This window comes from Syngnathoides biaculeatus, chromosome 3 (genome assembly GCF_019802595.1).
Source record: "Syngnathoides biaculeatus isolate LvHL_M chromosome 3, ASM1980259v1, whole genome shotgun sequence".
NCBI lineage: Eukaryota > Metazoa > Chordata > Actinopteri > Syngnathiformes > Syngnathidae > Syngnathoides > Syngnathoides biaculeatus.
This window is the reverse complement of record NC_084642.1, coordinates 33,506,896-33,527,592: the sequence shown is the minus strand read 5'-3', so window position 1 is coordinate 33,527,592 and position 20,697 is coordinate 33,506,896. Positions and strand designations below refer to the sequence as shown.

Genomic DNA, 20,697 nt, shown 5'->3' with positions numbered 1-20,697 from the left:
ACATTGGTAACAACAGACAATATGGCAACCGCATTAAGAATCTCTTGCCAAGCGCCAATGTTTCTGGCCTTGGATGCCACAGGTCGTCTGAACTGGGTGGTGAACTTCCAGGCATCCACCCGGACCTCCAGAATGTTGTTGAACAGAGCCAGAAGGGGAGCCAAAGGAAAAGATGCAACAAACAGGGTGATGAAACCAAACTGGATCACTGAAGAGGAAAGAAGAACAACACAGAAAGCAGTAATGGACAGCATGATTATTCTTTGCAAAATCAAATTGAAGGGCATAATAAACATTCACTTTATATTCTCAATTAAAAAGGAATAAAAAGAGCCTGATTAAATTACCCATCTCTAGGTATTCGTAAAATAAGCCCAGTTGGCTGAAGTTCTGCAGGACGTGGTCTTGCTCCCAGCGACTGTAATGGTTCTCAGGGTGGTGCCTCCCTTTTCTGCTACTCCACCAGTTACGCATCAACCTGTCACCAAGACAACAAAAATGGGAGAAATTTTAAAGTGAGGACATACACGCCTTTGTGACACAATCATCAACTCATGCTCCAGCATCCACTGCCATAGAGATACAGTATTACAATACCTTCATCATTGGGTACACCCTGAACTGGTTGCCAGCCAATCGCAGGGCACATGGAGACAGACAATGGTTGCACTCACAATCACACCTAGTGGCAATTTAGATTGTTCAAATAATGGTGCATGTTTTTAGGATGTGGGAGGAAACCAGAGTGCCCAGAGAAGACCCACGCAGGCACAGGGAGAAAATGCAAACTCCACACAGGAAGGGCCGGGATTGAATCCGGGTCCTCAGAACTGTGAGGCCAACGCTTTAAGCTGCGTCACCGTACCGCTTATTTGCAAATTATCTTTTTTATTGATTTATTATTTTTTTAAAAGATGTTTTTGGGGCAGTACCAATCCCCATTTTTCATGAAAAATGATTATTAGCTTTTTCAATACATTTTGGGGTTGAATGCAATTAAGATGGCATGGTGAGCGACTGGTTAGGACATCTGCTTCAGCGTTCAGATAGTATGGTTTTAATCCCACATACCAAAAACATGCATGGTAGGTTGAGTGAAGACTCTAAATTGCCTGTAGGTGATTGTGATTGGTTGTTTGCTTCAACGTGCCCAGTTCAGGGTGTCCCCTGCCTTTTGCCCAAAGATAGCTGGGATAGGCTCCAGCACGTCTGCGACCCTTGTGAAGATAAGCGGCTCAGAAAATGGATGGATGAATCAATACAATTATAATATCCGTCAATCATTTACAGATTTTTGTCTGTTTTTTTCTCCAGTCTGTATCCCCTGCGAACAGCAGGGGTCCACTGTAATGCACCATGAAGATTAAGATTTAATAGACTCACGGCAGCAGGGCTTCCTGGATGTTCCCCCACAGTTGTTTTCCAGCCATGACAATCACCAATTGTGTTGTCAGCTCTATAAGACAGCCTCCAGGGTCACACTAGAATAGGAAGTCGTTTACATAAATTAATTCGATTTCCAACTGGATGCTGTAAAATTGTACACCATGACATTTAAAAAAAAAAAAAAAAACAGAAAAATTCATTTTATTCAAGAAAAATTAAGTGTTTTTTCAAAAGCTAGAGATGCACACCTCTTCGTTCCTCAATTTGCTCCATCCAAACATATATGAGTATTTGCCAGGAAAACCCACAAATTTGCCCTTAAAAAATGCCACATAGAAGCAAGAGGAGTAATAGTTGACAAACTGGAAAAGAAACATCTTCATGGTGAGCCTGTTCTCGTACTCCAGATGGGTCTTTGGGATCTCTGGTAGAAGGACACAGTTATAGAATAATGACAAATCCAATAAATATGAAATGTTTAGGCAGAATCATAAGGTAAACTGTACCCATATCAGTAATCCAGACAGCCACCCTTTCATAGAAGAAGTTGAGGATCATGATGATGACAAAGTTGATGCAAGAGGCGGTCGCAGAGGTGGCCAATTGTGGTGTGATGAACCTGCCCACCACTTGGATCTTCCTCATGGGGTCTTTAATAATACTTGCAAAGGCAGCATACACAGCAAGCCTGTACGCTATGACCCCAATAATACAAGCCAGGATCAGAGAAATCTGCGGAGGACACGCAAACGCAGACTGTGCTATGAAGCATGACCCGTTATAAAATTGTTGACATCAAACATCCATATACCCAGAAAATGACGGTGGCTCCGGAGAGGCAGAAGCGAGCACACTTGCTGGTGACAGGGAGATATGGTTCCATTTCCTGGATGATGAGTTTTACTTAATTTATACGTATAGTGTATGTTGATGTAATTGGTTCTTGTATTACTGTTGTCATTGGTTACAAGAGAGCAGTGGTGCACCTGAGTGATCTTGTTGAGCCTCCTGTTTGTGCATCTAATTTCAAACTCAGGCCGAATTTGAAGCTGTTGCTGTTCCTCTTCAAAGTCCACCAAGTCCCACTCGTACTCCAGCCGAGCTTGACGCCGCTTCCAGAATTCCAAAAAGAGAGTAACTGTAAAGCACAGTTACAGAAAAGAAGTGAAGGTGCTTTTAATTTTAGTCACCTCAAAGCAAAAATTTTCTTCACAAAAACATGAATGTACTTTTTGGTTTAAAAAAACAGTTCCTGTCAAGAACTGATTCTAATGTTAACAAAATCGTTCCCCACATTTCATTTCGGGAACTATGAATGTGTAGACCACCGAACATTCTAAAAACCCAAGGCCTGCAAGACGTATGAATAGGCTAAATCACACTGACTATATTGAGTAAGGGTACCAGATTGCCACCAAACCACCACTTTAAAGCCCAGGTGTCATCCCTATAAACATTCTAAAATAGAGATTGTAATGAAAAATACATATAACATTATTCACTTCAATGACTATACGAAAAAATTAATGTGAGCGGAGAGCGCATCATCCATGCGCAAAGTTGCAGAAATGTCATTCTACGATATCCAAGTGGTCGCCATATTGGCTGCGTCCACCGTCCGTGACGTCACCCGGACATTCGCCAATGAAAACACGTGGTGCACCCTAACTATGGGAGACAAACGCGCCCCTTCTGACACGGAAGCTCTTTTCGAAAAGGAGAACACCACACAACCAAGTGAAGTTACCGGGGCAATATTATACTATTGTTTCGAGCCCTCGGGGCAATATTACACTATTGTTTCGAGCCATATTCAGATGACATGCGATCACGGTTGTCCGATCCAGTTCTGCGGCGGAGATGAGCTATCGCGGATGAGCCGGGCCGGTGTGGCTTATGACAGAGCCAAGCCGTCCTGCTTTAGGGGGGGTGTTCACAGACGCCGCAGTACTAAAGCAACACAGTCGCTTTATGCGCGCACGTGGCTGAGTGACACATTCTCGGCTGGGTTCTTCGGAGCCGCCCCCGTCCCCAAAGCCCGACGTGGAGCCTTCGCAGAAGCAATGACTGTCGAACGCGGTGCCTCAGCCAGTGTGGCTGATTTTCTGCATGGCGGCATATAAGGGAGCCGATCCGTGTTGCTTTTAGGGGGATGTTCAAAGCCGCCTCAGTAGTTGTTGAACACCGTCGAGCCGGGGCGCATTACTGCCTACCTGTTATTTGGAACCCACGAAGCTCTCGTCCTCTGCACCCGTGCAATCCGTTTTTCTCAACGAACCGGGTCTCTTGCAAACTTATGAAGGCTAAATCCATTCTCCCGAGTGTTCAAGCAATGTCCAGCAATGCAATGAGCCAGCATTTTGGCTAACACGAAGGAACAAGGAGCTACCTTCCCGGAGGTAAAACTAATGGAAACAAACGAGTCCACTAGGGGGTGCCTTTGTCCTGTACGCCACTTCCTGCTTCTTCTCGAAAACAAATCCCTCGAGAGGATTTTCATGGCGGGAGTTACACAAAGATGTCAAAATCATGTTTTGTGGTGAAAAAACACATGGGCCCAAATTGGCTGATGTTTTTTCATTAATAACATACTAAAAATCATCAATTTCATGACAGGAGCCCTTTATGTATACACTACTGACATTGACACTAGGTTAAGAATTAAATGCTCTCTGTACAAAATAACACGTTAAACATGCGTTGAATGCAGTCAAAACATGCTGTATTTTTTAAATTAACATTAGAACAATCACAATGAATTCTGTTCAACACCCCATGAAAAATTTCCTGCTTTTACGCTAAGTCGTCACCAGTCTATCAGTCTACACACGGTATTAAAAAAAAAACAAAAAAACGAGTAGAAGCAGAAAGTCAACATTGTTAATTAAACTCATTTTTTTGCAGAATAGGAAAAATATCTCTGTTTTTATGTATTATGTATGTGCTATCTATATTTGTTATTTGAAGGAAAATCCCACCTGTCAACTAATGCTAATCTTAGTTAGCGTGTCAGAAGGGAGGGGAGAAGAACATACAGTATGTCATATGTTTGCTGCACAAGACAGTGTGCGTTGAGTTTTTCTTGGTAGTTTTTCTTCAATTGTAAAGTTCTTCTGATCATGAGGAGCCTGAATATAAAATCCAGTGGGCATTTTTTTTATTTAATTTTATTAATTTAACCAACTATCCATTATAATTTAAATCAATATAAAGCATCCTGAAATCTCACCTATAAATCAAAAATCCATCTATCCATTTTCTTTGCCGCTGATCCTCACAAGGGTCGTGGGTGTGCTGGAGCCTATCCCAGCTGTCAATGGGCAGGAGGCAGGGTGCACCCTGAACTGGTTGCCAACCAATCACAGGCCTGGAATCGAACCCTGGACCTCAAACTGTGAGGTGAACGCTTTCAAGCTGATCCACCATGATGCTATTTATTTATTTTTTTATGTATAGTCTGTTCAGATTTAGTTGGTGAGTCTAATGCTGTGATGTACAGCAGCGTTTTTTTTTCCAAAAATCATCGTGAGAAAAACCCCTTCCAAGGTGTTGGTCAGAGCCCTCTGAGAATGTCCAAAGCCTGCAGTGCGCGTAGTTAGACATGAATCCCGACAGTGGAACATAATCGTGCTGGCAAGTTGATCTGGCTACGAAAAGCACATGGTGTGTTTTATGCTTCTGTAAGTATGAAATACTTCACAGTTAAATAGTTGTCCTCCGGGAAGGAAGGGATGGTTTCAAGGCATTTGCAATAAAAACAGTGTGTTACTCACCCCAAATCCCCATAAATATGGCAAAGAACACAGTTCCCTCATTGTCAAACAAATGGGATTGCTGGAAGGAAGGGAAAACATAAAATGGGATCAATTCATTGGAGCAATACAGTAAGTGACACAATCAGCGGTAGACTCAGCATCTTACGTTTAATGAGTCACAGTCTGTCAATTGTCATGAAAAAGGAAGTGTAGGATTACGTTACCCAAGACGAGAGACACGTAGAATTGAGCTTCCAGAAAGAGCACTTTTTGTCACACAACGGACACATCACAATTCTGCCCCCAATATTAGCATCACAAATTTCTTTGCTGGTGAAAGAGAAAGGACAAAGTCAAAGAAATTTAACAACCAAGTGTCAGTATTTACTATGCGATTTGGATTAAGCTGCGAGTAGTGAACAGTTTGTGTGACGAACAAATGTAAAACACACACTGAGAAAAATGAATATGGACACCATGTCATTAAATTTCTTTTGGTTGTATGAAATCCAGTAGTCACCTCACATAACAATAGATTCAATGAGATTGACAATTTGGGAGGAATGAAAATGCACTTTCTTTTTTCCCCACCAACCTGGATATGTTGTCGTCATAGCTAAGCACTCCATAGGTGAAACATATGAAACCCATGACAGCTGCAAAGAATAACATCTCCGTGTAGAATCCCAGCCACGCAAAGTAAATCCCGATCTTTTCCCCGTAGTATTTCCTGGGAGCACAGTTTCATTTCAACAACTTGCCTGGCTTCAAGGGGAACCTTCAAATTCAAGTGTGAGCCTTAACTAACTGACAATGTGTGCTTTTCCTCTTCTCCTACCTGATGAGGTTAAGCGGCTGCTCTTTGTAAAAGCACAGGAACCTGGCCCAGTGCATATACAAATTGTAGCGCTCGCTCTCACATTCAGCATTTCTTGCCCTCTTCCAGTAACGGCACTGAAAGGAACAGAGGTAGGATTTTTGAAAGGAAAAGGGGGAAAAGGGGGAGAGTGAATATTCTGCTCATGTTAAACAGCTTATTGTTCAATCTTTTTTTTGTTGTTTTGTTCATATCACTCTTTGTATGGAATAGTAACTTACGTCGTGAAGTGGAAATGCCGCCGTGTAAGTCCCGTTGCTGAGCAATCGCTTGATTCCAGTCTTGTCTTTGTCTTGTCTGCCATCTTTGTAATACGGACATCGAGCTAAGATGTAGTACACCTGGTAAATGAGGAGAGTCAAACTATGTCATCCATAAAAAAGTGAACATCAAGGTTTTGACGGCTTGTTGTACAAGTAAAAACATATGAAATAAACCTCAGAGCTAGAAACACTCACAATTCTGTTTCTAGTGGATGGCGGGAAGAAAGTATCCTTATCATTAATGAGGAAGAAGTCAGTCTTGCCTTTGTCAAAGGGGTAAGTAAAATAATCAGGTTGAGGGTGCATAATGTGCTCGGGCAAGCGGAAAGGTTGTGAGAGCCACTCCAGAGGGACGTCCTGGCCGTGGGGGATGTCGCTGGCTTTGAAGGGAACCTTTATCTTCAAGACGTCTGCGTAGGTGGCCAGAACCTCCCATGGAGCGTGGATCTTCAGGAAGTATGTCTTCTGGTCTTTGGAGTCCTGATTCAAGAATACATGAGGGAAGAGATAAAGAGCACATTTGTTGTGCATTTGTTCGTCAAATCATAAACAAACCAGTGGCCAATTCATCATTGTGGTGGTGCCATGAGTTTTATGGCGCCTCCTCCCCTTTAAGACTTTGTTTCCATTCATATCTTGTGTCACTGAAAATTGTCCACTAGATGGCGGAAAAGCTCTGCGTTCCGGTCTCTTACTGATTTATCGTCTGTCTCCAGCTCCAATCCAGCTTTCTCAAGGTTGGCTTCAAACTCCCTTCTTCTCTCCTAAGGACAAACACACACGCACACACGTATATACACACAATCACAAGAATGAAAGCAGAACAAGCTACAGTCTTACCTAACCACATTTTTCTTTTTGCCTTTGTCATTCATCTTTGGCTGCAGTTCTTCACAATCGGGTGTCTACAACTTTTTGGAATCATACTTAATAAAGAAAGGAAGGAACAAATTAAACAGCCTTAGGATGGTGACAATGGTTTAAAATAGAAATCTTTATTTTTATTTTTATTTTATTTTTAAAAACAGTATTGTTGTGCGTGACGGGTGATTTGGTAACTAATTAAACCTTGAAGGGAATTTTTCACCCCATGATCTGTTTCGTTCAAAATTCAAATTTAAAAACAACTTTGGTTGTTGCATCCAGCCAACTGGACTTTGTCAGCAGTGTCATCGTGATCATCACATTTTTCACCCCCTTTCAGTGATCAATTAGCAACAACAAAAGATAATACTGATAATGATTGAAACGAGTCATTCAAAGCAATGATAGATATTGAGTCCAGTGGGGGGCAGTACAAACAAGTTGAGAGGTAACATGGCTGATACTGATGACCATGCAATGTTCCAATTTCTTTAGTTTCAGATTCAGCAGTTGTTGAGCAAGATTATTACTCATTCGGGGTTGTACTTCTGTCTGTACTTCTTCACCATGGTCATCTGTTTGGTAACATTATGAAAACCTTCCCATTAGACAACTAACTCTTTCTCAGCGACCACAAACATCAAGAAGGGAGCAAAGTACAGTTGCAAGAAAGAAAGCAGTGGCCCATCACAGTCCAACAATGAACCCTTTCCATGTAATATTGACAGCTCTGACTTGTATGAAATAATCAGCTGAGGCTCACGGAATGTTGACGTGCCAGAGCCCACCTACTTCTGTTATCTACACGCCACAGCACTCTGAGCACAAGGTGGGGTGGTGAAAATACACATAACACATTTGTTGGGCACGGGGCCTCAAGCAGCAACTGGAAAAGTCGAAAAGTTGTCGCTAATAGTGACACTGAGTATTAAACCGCCCAGTTGTGGAGAGGAAGCGCAGTCTAAATTAGACCATATAGATGAGTTGCGTTCGTGATTCTTTGCAAAACAACATTTCTTGAAAGCATTTCATATCTACAAAAAAAAAAAGTGACAAAAAGTTTTACAATGGTGCTGGCTAAAATTCTCTCTTTTCCAATAATCGGTGCTAATTGTGTAGCCATGTGACTGATTTCTATTTATGGGTTTTAAACAATTAATTATTCAAGAGCTAGACCAAACACATATGTGATTACAAATAATTTTGATGATAGTTTTAAGTTTTATGTCAGTGGAAAAGAAGCTTACAATCATCACTTCCTATTTGTGATGTCCAGTATTCCTCTTCTGGATTGTGTAATAAAAGTGAAAGTACCACACTTTGTCACAGTCAAATGATGAGTCGTCAACTTTCATCGCCTCTTTCACACTGGCATTAAATGCAATTTTTTTTCAAACCCATTCCCTGTTGGCTGCCCAGTATGAAAGGTATGGATGTGGGATGGGGTGAGGTTGAATTTGCTGGTTTCTGGGGCAGAGGCACAAAAGAGAGTGAGACCACAGCCAGTGTAGAGTTCACAAACTCAAACTTCACTGTCTATGGCCTTTTGTGCTGAAAAAATGTTGTCGCTGTCCCACTGACGTGTGAACATACTTGCTCTATTTATGCTAATAGGGAAAGCTGGCTCATATTATGTGGATGAGCACTTCTAACCTGGCAATGTGCCTTGACTGTGAGTTCTGTGTGAAAGACACAGGTGAAAAAATGTAGACCACTTTTACGCCTCTGATGTGCCAATTTAGCAGGAAAGGAGTATGAAAGTGGCCTCTATTACCTGTTTTTTCTCTCCGTCTTTGTCATCCACATAAGATAGCACGAAGTCGATCCTTCGCACACCATCCCTGAAGAAGACTGTGTCTTTGTTTGGTTGCAGTTTTTCTGTCTATGACATACACAACAACAACAAAAAAGGAAATCTTGGTTAGTGTTTTCACTGGCTAATGGAGAAGAATATTTACTCAAACGTACATTCAAATGTGCAGCACAGTAGTGTGGCTGTAAAGTGTGGCCCTCACAGTTCGGAAGTTCGGGGTTCACTCCCGGACTCGTCTCTGTGGAGTTTGCATGTTCTCCCTGTGCCTGTGTGGGTTTTCTCTTGGCACTCCAGTTTCCTCCCACTTCCCAAAAACATGCAACATTCTTTGCAGACACTAAATTCCCCCGAGGTGTGATTGTGAGTGTGACTGTTGTCCGTCTTCATCTTCTTTTCCTTTGGGCTTGTTCCGTTAGGGGTCGCCACAGCGTGTCATCTTTTTCCACCTTAGCCTATCTTCTGCATCTTCCTCTCGAACCCCAACTGCCCTCATGTCTTCCCTCACCACATCCATAAACCTTCTCTTTGGTCTTCCTCTCGCTCTTTTGCCTGGCACCTCCATCCTCAGCACACTTCCACCAATATACTCACTTTCTCGCCTCTGAACATGTCCAAACCATCGAAGTCTGCTCTTGTATCTTGAATCTTGTCTCCAAAACATCCAACTTTGACTGTCCCTCTAATGAGCTCATTTATAGTCCTATCCAACATGCTCACTCCGAGCGAGAACCTTAACATCTTCATTTCTGCTACTTCCAGTTCTGCTTCCTGTTGTTTCTTCAGTGCCACTGTTTCTAATCCGTACATCATGGCCGGCCTCACCACTGTTTTGTAAACTTTGCCCTTCATCCTAGCAGAGACTCTTCTGTCACATAACACACCAGACACCTTCTGCCAGCTATTCTAACCTACTTGGACCCATTACTTCACTTCCTTACCACAATCACCACTGCTCTGGATTGTTGACCCTAAATATCTGAAGTCCTCTACCCTCACTATCTCTTCTCCCTGTAGCCTCACTTTACCCCATCCACCTTTCTCATTCACGCACATATATTCTGTTTGACTTCGACTAATTTTCATTCCTCTCCTTTCCAGTGCATGTCTCCATCTTTCTAATTATTCCTCTGCATGCTCACTGCTTTCACTGCATATCACAATATCATCTGCGAACATCATGGTCCAAGGGGATTCCAGTCTAACCTCATTTGTCAGCCTATCCATTAACACTGCAAACAGGAAGGGGCTCAGAGCTGATCCCTGATGCAGTCCCACCTCCAACTTAAATTCTTCTGTCACACCTAAGGCACACCTCACCATTGTTCTGCTGTCCTCATACATGTCCTGTATTATTATAACATATTTCTCTGCCACACCAGACCTACTCATGCAGTACCACAGTTCCTCTCTTGGTACTGTCATAGGCTTTCTCTAGATCTACAAAGACACAATGTAGCTCCTTCTGAGCTTCTCTGTACTTTTCCACTAGCATCCTCAAGGCAAATAATGCATCTGTGGTACTCTTTCTAGGCATGAAACCATACTGTTGCTCGCAGATACTTACTTCTGTCCTGAGTCTAGCCTCTACTACTCTTTCCCATAACTTCATTGTGTGGCTCTTCAACTTTATTACTCTATAATCATCTATAAACATCGCCTTTGCTCTTAAAAATGGGAACTAGAACACTTTTCCTCCATTCTTCAGGCATCTTTTTGCCTGCTAGTATTCTGTTGAATAAGTTGGTCAAAAACTCCACACCCACCTCTCCAAATTGCTTCCATACTTCCAGAGGTATGTCATCAGGACCACCTGCCTTTCCATTTTTCATCCTTTGTCGTGCCTTTCTGACTTCCCCCTTACTAATCATTGCCACTTCCTGGTCCTTCACACTTGGCTTTCAACTCTTCCTTCTCTCTCATTTTCTTCATTCATCAACTTCTCAAAGTATTCTTTCCATTTATTTAGCACACTACTGGCACAGTCAACACGTTTCCATCTCTATCCTTAATCACCCTTAACTGCTGCACATCCTTCCCATCTCTATCCCTCTGTCTGGCCAACCTGTAGAGATCCTTTTCTCCTTCTTTCGTGTCCAACCTGGTGTACATGTCTTCATATGCCTCTTGTTTAGCCTTTGCCACCTTTACCTTTGCCCTACGTCACATCTCGATGTACTCCTTTCGTCTCTCCTCGCCTCTCTTTGCTCCCTGTTTTTTGGGGTTCCACCACCAAGTCTCCTTCTCCGCTTTCCTCTCAAAAGACACACCAAGTACTCTCCTGCCTGTCTCTCTGATTACCTTGGCTGTCTTAGTCCAGTCTTCCGTCCATCGAGAGCCTGTCTCACCTCTTTCCGAAAGGCTGCACAACATTCTTCCTTTCTCAGCTTCCATCACATGGTTCTCTGCTCTACCTTTGTCTTCTTAATCTTCCTACCCACCACCAGAGTCCTCCTACACACCACCATCCTATGTCATTGAACTTCACTTTCCCCTACCACTACTTTACAGTCAGTAATCTCCTTCAGATTACATCGTCTGCACAAAATATAATCCACCTGCGTGTTTCTACCCCCGCTCTTGTAGGTCACTATATGTTCCTCCCTCTTCTGGAAATAAGTGTTCACTACAGCCATGTCCATCATTTTTGCAAAGTCCACCACCATCTGTCCCTCAAAGTTCCTTTCCTGGATGCCGTACTTACCCATCACTTCTTCATTGCCCCTGTTTCCTTTACCAACAATATCCATTACAATCTGCACCAATCACAACTCTCTCTCTGTCTGGGATGCTCAAAACTACTTCTTCTAGTCCCTTCCAGAATTTCTCTTTCAACTCTAGGTCACTTCCTACCTGTGGGGCATAGCCGCTAACCACATTATACATAACACCCTCAATTTCAAATTTTAGTCTCATCACTCGATCTGATACTCTTTTCACCTCCAAGACATTCTTAGCCAGCTCTTCCTTTAAAATAACCCCTACTCCATATCTCTTCCCATCTACTCCGTGGTAGAATCATTTAAACCCTGCTCCTAAACTTCTTGCCTTACTACCTTTCCACCTGCTCTCTTGGATGCACAGAATATCAACCTTTCTCCTACTCATCATGTCAACCAACTCCTGAGCTTTTCCTGTCATAGTCCCAACATTCAAAGTCCCGACACTCAGTTGTAGGGTCTTTGCATTCCTCTTTTTCTTCTGACGATGGATCCGGTTTCCTCCTCTTTGTCTTCGACCCACAGTAGCTGAATTTCCACCGACGCCCTGCAGGTTAGCATTGCCTGGGGCGGGCATTGTTAACCCGGGCCACGACCGATCCGGTATGGGATTTTTTAGATGAACACTCATATTTGTTTGGCACAGTTTTTACGCCGGATGCCCTTCCTGACGCAACCCTCTGCATTTATCCGGGCTTGGGACCGGCCTCCAGATTGCACTGGTTTGTGCCCCCATAGGGCAGCATTATGTTGTCTGTCTTCATGTGCCCTTCAATTGGCTGGCAACCAGTTCAGGGTGTATCCCGCCTCCTGACCGATGACAGCTGGGATTGGCTCCAGCACTCCCCGCGACCCTTATGAGGACAAGCGGCTAAAAATGGATGGATGGATGGATGTTTTTGTTAGCAGTTATATCAGTGAAGACCTTTATGCACACCCAACCAAATGTTTGTCCTATAACCACCACACAAAAGAGTCCTAAATATATTGCAGTGCAGTGCTGAACATATTATAGCAAACATATTATACACTGTATATCGCAGTTCAACTATTATGGATTTCTTTTTTCAAATTAGTGGTGAGCATAGTTCAACATATTGCAGGATTCTGAGTGTATTGTGTAATTTTGAGGATGTAAAATAGGTGCTTCCAAGCCTAAAACATTCAAACTGTTAAAGAAAACAATCCTTAAAACACATCATTCAAGGAATAAAGTGTACATAGTGGTCATTATTACTATGCATTACTGTCTGTTTACAAGTTTGAAAGGTGTCTAAGAGTATATAAGGTTTTTAGAACGTCATTTTCCTCTTCTCATGTTCTTTTTGGTTTGGTTTGTTAGTCCCCTGGTGCACACTTGTTGCCTATTAAATACACTTTAGTATTCAGGAGGAGCAAAAATGGAAGTCGGATTATTGTCAGTCGCTTTTTGTGTATCCTCATGTGTTTACGCATCCCTTTAGTTGTCTTTAGTTATTAAAAACTTGTACCAATCCTTCATTGTGTTCAATGTGATTTGGGGTCCTGAATTCATTTTGTCAACCAATAACATATAATAGTTAGGTTGAGGTTAATTGGAGTCTAGGAAAGAAAATTGTATTTAAATCAATAAATCATAAAGATTTAAAATATTGATAAATAATTTGAAAAAAAAATTAGGTTGCTCCCCAGCGGATTGCACCTATTGCAACTACTGTGATAAATGAGGCATTACTGTATCATGACTGGAGCAGCAAATGCTATAAAAACAGCTTGCTTATCAGTACACTGCACCAGCTAACACGCCTTCTTATTCTTATTGAAGAGGTATCAGATTACGAGTGGAAATTTATGTTATATAGTGCTTGAGTATTAAATATTCTGCAGCGCAGCAATGATGAACTGTTTCATTAGCGGGATGAAGTCAAACAAGTAGCCTCTTCAGTGAAGATGAGTAATTCTCAGCAAGGGTTAGTGTGTATCAATAGTTTGTGTGTGTCCTCTTGTTAGAGAATGACAAGAACTCTTTTTGAGTAACTGCCGTCTTGTGATTTAGCAATGAAAGCGACAATTTTGCAAGACTCCATCCAAGCATATGCTCCACAAGCACATAAACAGTCTTCTCAAACAAAGAAAATGCCTCACAACAACATTAAAGCTATTGTGTGTTTTCTTCCAATATAAAAGCACAAGGGGATGTGGTCCTCTATCCATTTTCTAAGACGCTAATCCACACAAAGTTTACAGGTTTGCTGGAGCTTATCCCACTTATGTTCGGGCAGGAGGCAGGGTGTCCCCTGAACTGGTTGCCAGCCAATCACGGGGCACAGAGAAACAAACAACCATTCACATTCACACCTACGGGCACTCTAGAGTCTTCAATTAATCTACTATGCATTTTCGGAAAAAACTCACGCAGTCATGGGGAGAACATGCAAGGGGGCCGGGATTTGAATCCCGGTCTTCAGAACTGTGAGGCAGATCCTCTAACCAGTTTCACCCACCGTTCCGCTTACGTGGCCCTCAAATTCATCGTGAATTTTATTTTCATCCATCCATCCATTTTCTTAGCCACTTATCCTCATGAGGGTCACGGAAGTGCTGGAGCCCATCCCAGCTGTCGACGGGCAGGAAGCAGGGTACACGCTAAACTGGTTGCCAGCCAATCACAGGGCACCTAGAGACAAACAACCGCATTCACAATCGCACCTAGGGGCAATTTGGAGGAAACCGGAGTGCCCAAAGAAAAGCCACGGAGGCACAGGGAGAACATGCAAACTCCACACAGGCGAGTAAGGGGTCAAACCCGAGACCTCAGAACTGTGAGGCTAACGCTTTCCAGCTGCGCCACGGTGCCGCCCAATTTTACTTTCATTTATACCCTAACACTCACAGGTACAGCAAAATTATTTTGGTGATTAAAAGTAGAGAATAGACTAAAAAAGATCCAGGGGGTAAATCTGGGTAGTGTGGCAGATAAAAATCTTCATTTGTAATTCAATCTTTAGTGTATTTTAACGGATATGGTGCTGAGAGAAAAAAAAATACTATTAATCCTCGAAAACCTACAGTTTGACAGCACAGTGTGTGTCTTGTTAAAGTGTCTGCCTCACAGTTCTGAGGACCGGGTTTCAAATCCTGGGCCCAGTTTGTAGTTTGCATGTTCTCCCCTTTTCCTCCCACATCATAATATGCATTAGTTGGAGTTTCCCTTTGGTGTGATTGTGAATGCAGGTGGTTGTTTGTTTCTGTGTGCCCTGCAATTGCCTGGCAACCAATTCAGGGTGTACCCCGCCTCCTGCCAGTAGATAGCTGGGATAGGCTCCAGCACTCCCATGGTCTTTGTGAGGATAAATGGCTCAGATAATGGATGGATGGATGGATGAAAACTGTAATGCTTAAGGGATAAAGTGTTTGTCAATGGCCATATTTGGGTCCAGATTCTGACTGTGAGCCACCTGTTTAAGACCCGTTGATGATCCTTGGTGCATTCTCCAGTCTCTCTGAAAATATGCCTGGTAGTGACTGCGAGCAGGATAGAGGAAAAGCAATATGATTTAATTCTTCCGATACATTGTTTTCTTACGGTGCTGTCGTAATAACAGAACAAGATGGTTGTACCAGCACTATGTTTGCATCTTCTAACAAAAATAGTAAAAGTTGAAAACATCAGATGTCCATATTAAAATGAAAGATCAATTGGATCACGAAAAAAAAAAAACCTTTGTTAACGCAACAATAATTTAGTTGGAGACTGTGGAAAGGCTTAATGGTGATATAAATGCACTGTATTTTACCTCAGTGTGTCCCGGCAAGGTCGATCTCTCAGATAATGAATTCACACCATTTCCACCATTTTCATCTGCAAGATAAATTGGTAGTTTGAGTCTTTGTGTAAGACCAGCCAAAACTGTCCATTTCACATCCATCCTCACGCTCTCACAATTAATAGTTTGCCTTTTTCAATGGCAGCAAAATACAACACCATTCCAATGAAGGTGAGACGTTGTGTTAAACAAATAAAAACACAATACATTGATTTGGAAAAAAAATTCAACCTATATTTTATTGAATACTGAACAAAAGACAAGATATGTCATGTTCAAACTGATAAATTTAAATAATCATTTCCCTAGAATTTTATGATTGCCAACACATTCCAAAAAGATGAAACAGGTGCCAAAAAAAGACTGAGAAAGTTGAGGAATGCTCATCAAACACCTGTTTGGGACATCTCACCACAGGTAAACAAGCTAACTGGAAACACGTGGTTGCCATTATTGGGTATAAAAGAAGCTTCCCTTAATTGCTCAAACATTCACAAGCAAAGATGGGGTCAGGTTCCTCTCTTTGTGAACAAATGTGTGAGAAAATAGTGAAAGAGTTAAAGGGCAATGTTCCTCAATGTACATTTGCAAGGAATTTAGGGATTTCATGATAATCATAAATCAGAATCAGTTTTATTGGCCAAGTTTGTAAACAACACGCAAACAATCTGTGTCCAGTAGTTGGAACCACCCTAGTACAACATACATGTTGAGTTTCGACAACAGACAGACAGTCAATTGACAGAGAACTTTTTCTTTCAACTCACACTTGTGCAAAGTTATGCAAAGGATGCAGAGTCTTTGATCATTGACAGCAGTCATAATGCCCATTGGAGCAATCGTCCAGTGCAAACGGCATCAAAACTTAGACTTCAAGGAGTGTTTGCAAATTAAAACGACTAGTTGTGCGATTTTGTGGGTCCTCAGTCAAGTGGTGGAGATGCTACTCAGGTATGAGAGGCTAGTATCTGACAAGAGCAAACAGGATCCTGTCAGACCCTCCACATCCTGGCCACCGGCTTCTTCCCTGGGTTAGGTGCAACTGAACAATGCAAACCAAAACTAGTAGATATTCCAACAGCTTTCTCCCTCTTGCAATTAAATTCGTAAACAGCTAACATACAGTATAACTGCAACATTCTGACAATTTTCTGCCTCCAACTTGCTGTCACATTCTGCTGGTCCAATTAGTATTAGATGTTAAAGATTATCCGTGCACTCACTGAGGTAGTCTTACCACTCTGGAACATCTGCACATTGGTTGTTGATCAATACAAGCTTCTTACACATCCATGAAGTGACCATTAATCCTGATAGGTACAAACAGGTTTTGGAGAAACATATTCTGCCATCCAAGCAAAGACTTTTTCATAGATGCCCATGCTTATTTCAGCAAGATAATGCCAAACCACATTCTGTGTGTTATAACAGTGTTACTTCATAGTAAAAGAGTTGGAGGTACTAGACTGACGTACCTGTAGTGCATTGGCACAATATGAAGGATAAAATACGACAAATACGAGACCTAGGACTCTTGAACAGATGAAGCTTACTGAAAGTTGTTAAACGAAAAGGTGATGTAACACACGTGTCCCAGCGTCATTAGAATTTGGGTTGTACTAAATGGATGCCCATTTTGAATCGATCATAATTTTCACGCACCCACTGAAAATGGAAACAATATGACCTGACAAAGTACTCACAAGTAGAATTATTTAGAAAAATAAGGATGTGATCAAATAATAGTTTTATTTCACTTCACTCTTTCATTGCAAAGTTAGATTGTTGCACTTACTGCATGTTAAATAATACCATTGCCCATCCATCCATTTTGCACCAATTTATTCTGTTCAGGGTCATGAGTGAGCTGGAACTCATCCTTGTTAACTTTAAGTAACTCCTGGAACACACCCTGGACTGGTCGACAGTCAATTGCACGTATAGACACAATCAATTGTTCACACCGATAGTAGAATCATTAAATAAACTACAATTAATGTTTTTGGGATGGGGAAAGAAGTGACTGGACACAAGTACAGGGAAAAAATGCAAACAAAGAAAAGCCTGATGCAAGGTTCTAACTCAAAATGCCCAACAGTACCTCAGACTGAAAAATAAGAATTCCAGAAACAAAAAAACACTAACAAAGATTGAAACAACAAAAATAAGCAACCTACCAAAAACAAAGGCTGAGTATCAAGCTGGGTTAAAAGCCAAGAAATAAAAACGGCTCAAGAGGCATGTTTTAAAAATAAATAGAGAGGGTGCTTCTCAGAAAACGACCAATGTTAGGTCTTTAAAAAATGTGCAGAAGAAAAGCACAATTACTTCAGCCAAATATGTGTGGAATTGTTGAAATCATTAAAAACACCACCCTTAATCCACTGCTTCTCAAATCTAACTGTATTTCTTCCAAGAACAGAGGAAGATTATGTTGCGTGTTTGCCACACTCACAATTAGGGTATTCACTTATTGAGTCATTGTTTCAGGCAGAGAATATTTCAACCAGGTTACATCTCTACACCTGCCAAGTAGTACACCTGTAGTGTAGATAGTGTAATAGGACTTAATCCATGTGGTGTGAAGAGAAGCAAGGCATGACAATGAAAACCCAACGATGTTAAAGAGAAGTAGCTTCGTGGCAATTTTCAGTTTATTTACAATCATTGACAGTCCCGTTTCAGTCCATCCATCCATCCATCATCCATCCATCCATCCATCCATCCATCCATCCATCCATCCATCCATCCATCATCCATCAATCCATCCATCAATTTCCTATACTATTTATCCAGTTTTACTGTCACAGTAGAGACAGAAACCCCGGCCAATTTGTGCTTTTTCTATGTATTGTTTTTCACCTGTACATATACACTTTGACAGGGCATCCTTTTAAAATTTACGATAACCAACACTTGTACAGATGCTTTTCACTTACCCCCCGGAATCAGTTAGATTAGATTAGATAACAACTGACAAATGCAATGAGTTTGCCCGTTATTTTAGTGAAAAAATACAATCCATCGGGTCAAATGTTAGCACAAATCAGCAAAATGATAAAACAATTTTACGTCTGAAGTCACCCAGGGAAAACTCCATTAGCTTATCAGATTTTGACACAATTGACCAAAAAAACTGTAGAGAAAACTGTTCGGCACCTGAAACCATCAACGAGATGTCTCGACTCAACACCATCTGACTTTTTCAAAATTATTGTGAAGTCAGTGTTAGCTGATTTTCAGCAAACAATCAATTGCTCACTTCAGTCTGGCGCAGGGGTCAGGAACCTATGGCTCGCGAGCCATACCTGGCTCTTTCGATGATTGCATATGGCTCGCAGAGCCCTCATTACGACAAACTATACATGTGAGTCGTCCAGGTAACGCAAATGACGCAAAGACAGTTTGTCCTAGTGGGGTTGCCGTCGTTGCTGTGGCAGTCGATGTGCGCAGACACAAAAGGGTCGAACGCTGATTGGGTTGGAAGATCTAATTATGGAAACACTTTTGACAAAGGTCGCAAAGAAAAAAAGATGAGTACCACCCAAGTTTTCAACAAGAATGGACAGCCTTTGTGGAGATGGAGGGTTCTGCTGTGTGTCCAAATTCCCAGATGAGTAAGTATGCCAAAGCATTCGTACTTGATGCTGCCAAACAACTTCGCATAAAGACAAGATAATCAAACGAATTAAAGACATGCCTTTGTCAGCAAGAACTGTTCACCATCATACCATCATGATGGCAAATCAAATTGAATTACATTCATGGTTAACGGATGGAAGTCTCAAAGCCTGCATGAAGCTTCATCTAACGACGTATGAAACTGACTACTGTACAAAGCCATCAACAAAACCAGGCAGCACCAGAAGTCGCATTCATGGTAAGAAGTACTTTTGTCATCATTGGTTAGCAAGACCGTAATAATGTTGTTTAAAAGAATTCTGAGACTTACTGTACTCTAAATGTATTGGTCTTACATAAATGCCCAAATACACTTGTACTTGTTTTTAATATTCTTTATGGCTCTTTTGAAATTACATTTTAGAATAGTTAGCATTAATGCCTCTCTCTGTTGAAAAGGCTCCCGACCCTTGGTCTGGCATATTTCCAAAAGCTTTTTAAAGTAGCTGCTGCTAAACCTCTTCTAAAAAAGAGAGCACTGGATGATTCCATGTTAGCAAGCTATAGGCCCATCTCAAATCTCTCTTTCAGAGCCAAGATTCTTGAGAAAGTTATTTTTAATGAACTCAGCAATTTCTTGAATTTAAATTGACTTTTTTGACAAATTTCAATCAAGTTTCCGAACTCATCACAGTACAGGATCTGCTCTTATCCAAGCGTTAAATTATACAAGGTTGAAAACTGACTCAGGAAATGTGTCAATTTTGTCCTGTTGGGTCTCAATGTGACGTTTGTTACGGTAGAACATAATATACTGCTGAACAGGTTGGAAATGTGGGTTGGACTAAATGGAATAGTCCTTAAATGGTTTAGGTCCTACCTGGTGTAAAGCAGCTACTTTGTAACCATTGAAAATGCTCAATCTCAACAAATGGCAATGACCTATGGGGTCCCTCAAGGGTCAGTTCTTGGACCCATCCTGTTCAGCCAGTATATGCTACCCTTGGGTCAAATTCTTGAAAACTTTAATTTTGAGTATCATAGCTATGCAGATGACACACCGTTATATTTAGCAGTGTCTCCAGACGACTACAGTTAATTAAGGTGTTGTGTCACTGTCTAAAGCAGATAAATAACTGGATGAGCCAACATTTTCTTCAACTAACCCATAACTAAACTGAGAAAATTGTTTTTGGCAATAAAGAAAGGATAATTGCTGTGAGTAAACACCTGGACTCTCTATCTTTAAAAACCAAAGACCAAGCCCGAAACCTTGGTGTTCTTATTGATTCCAACCTGACTTTCAACAGTCATATCAATTCAATCACAAAAACCGCCTATTGCCATCTGTCCAAGTGAAAATCGCATTGCCATTTCTGACATCATATCTGTGTGAAGCGGGGTTTTCTGCAATGAAAGCAACCAAAACAAAACAATGTAATATACTGGACATAAGCAACACACTTCGGGTGTCATTGTCTCCCATCACACCCAGATGAGACCATCTTGCTGCAGATAAACAAGCTCAGGGCTCCCAATGATTTAGTGTTATGGTGAGTTCAAATTTTCATGCGCTTTAAATGAATTTTCATGGC

The 20,697-nt window shown here is 41.5% G+C and overlaps 1 protein-coding gene across 1 annotated transcript in view; it reads right to left on the bottom strand.

Moving 5' to 3' along the window:
- ano5b (anoctamin 5b) overlaps window positions 1-20,697 on the bottom strand; it is a 52,355-nt gene that overhangs the window by 3,534 nt on the left and 28,124 nt on the right. The window contains exons 2-17 of the mRNA XM_061815500.1: window positions 15,452-15,516; window positions 8,920-9,027; window positions 6,977-7,045; window positions 6,477-6,761; window positions 6,240-6,359; window positions 5,980-6,095; window positions 5,737-5,871; window positions 5,366-5,471; window positions 5,160-5,220; window positions 2,373-2,524; window positions 2,198-2,272; window positions 1,893-2,118; window positions 1,635-1,810; window positions 1,384-1,481; window positions 348-478; window positions 3-208 (exon numbers count right to left, since the gene is read on the bottom strand). Coding sequence (XP_061671484.1) covers window positions 3-208; window positions 348-478; window positions 1,384-1,481; window positions 1,635-1,810; window positions 1,893-2,118; window positions 2,198-2,272; window positions 2,373-2,524; window positions 5,160-5,220; window positions 5,366-5,471; window positions 5,737-5,871; window positions 5,980-6,095; window positions 6,240-6,359; window positions 6,477-6,761; window positions 6,977-7,045; window positions 8,920-9,027; window positions 15,452-15,516 — 2,129 coding nt within the window. The remainder of the gene's footprint in view (window positions 1-2; window positions 209-347; window positions 479-1,383; window positions 1,482-1,634; window positions 1,811-1,892; window positions 2,119-2,197; window positions 2,273-2,372; window positions 2,525-5,159; window positions 5,221-5,365; window positions 5,472-5,736; window positions 5,872-5,979; window positions 6,096-6,239; window positions 6,360-6,476; window positions 6,762-6,976; window positions 7,046-8,919; window positions 9,028-15,451; window positions 15,517-20,697) is intronic.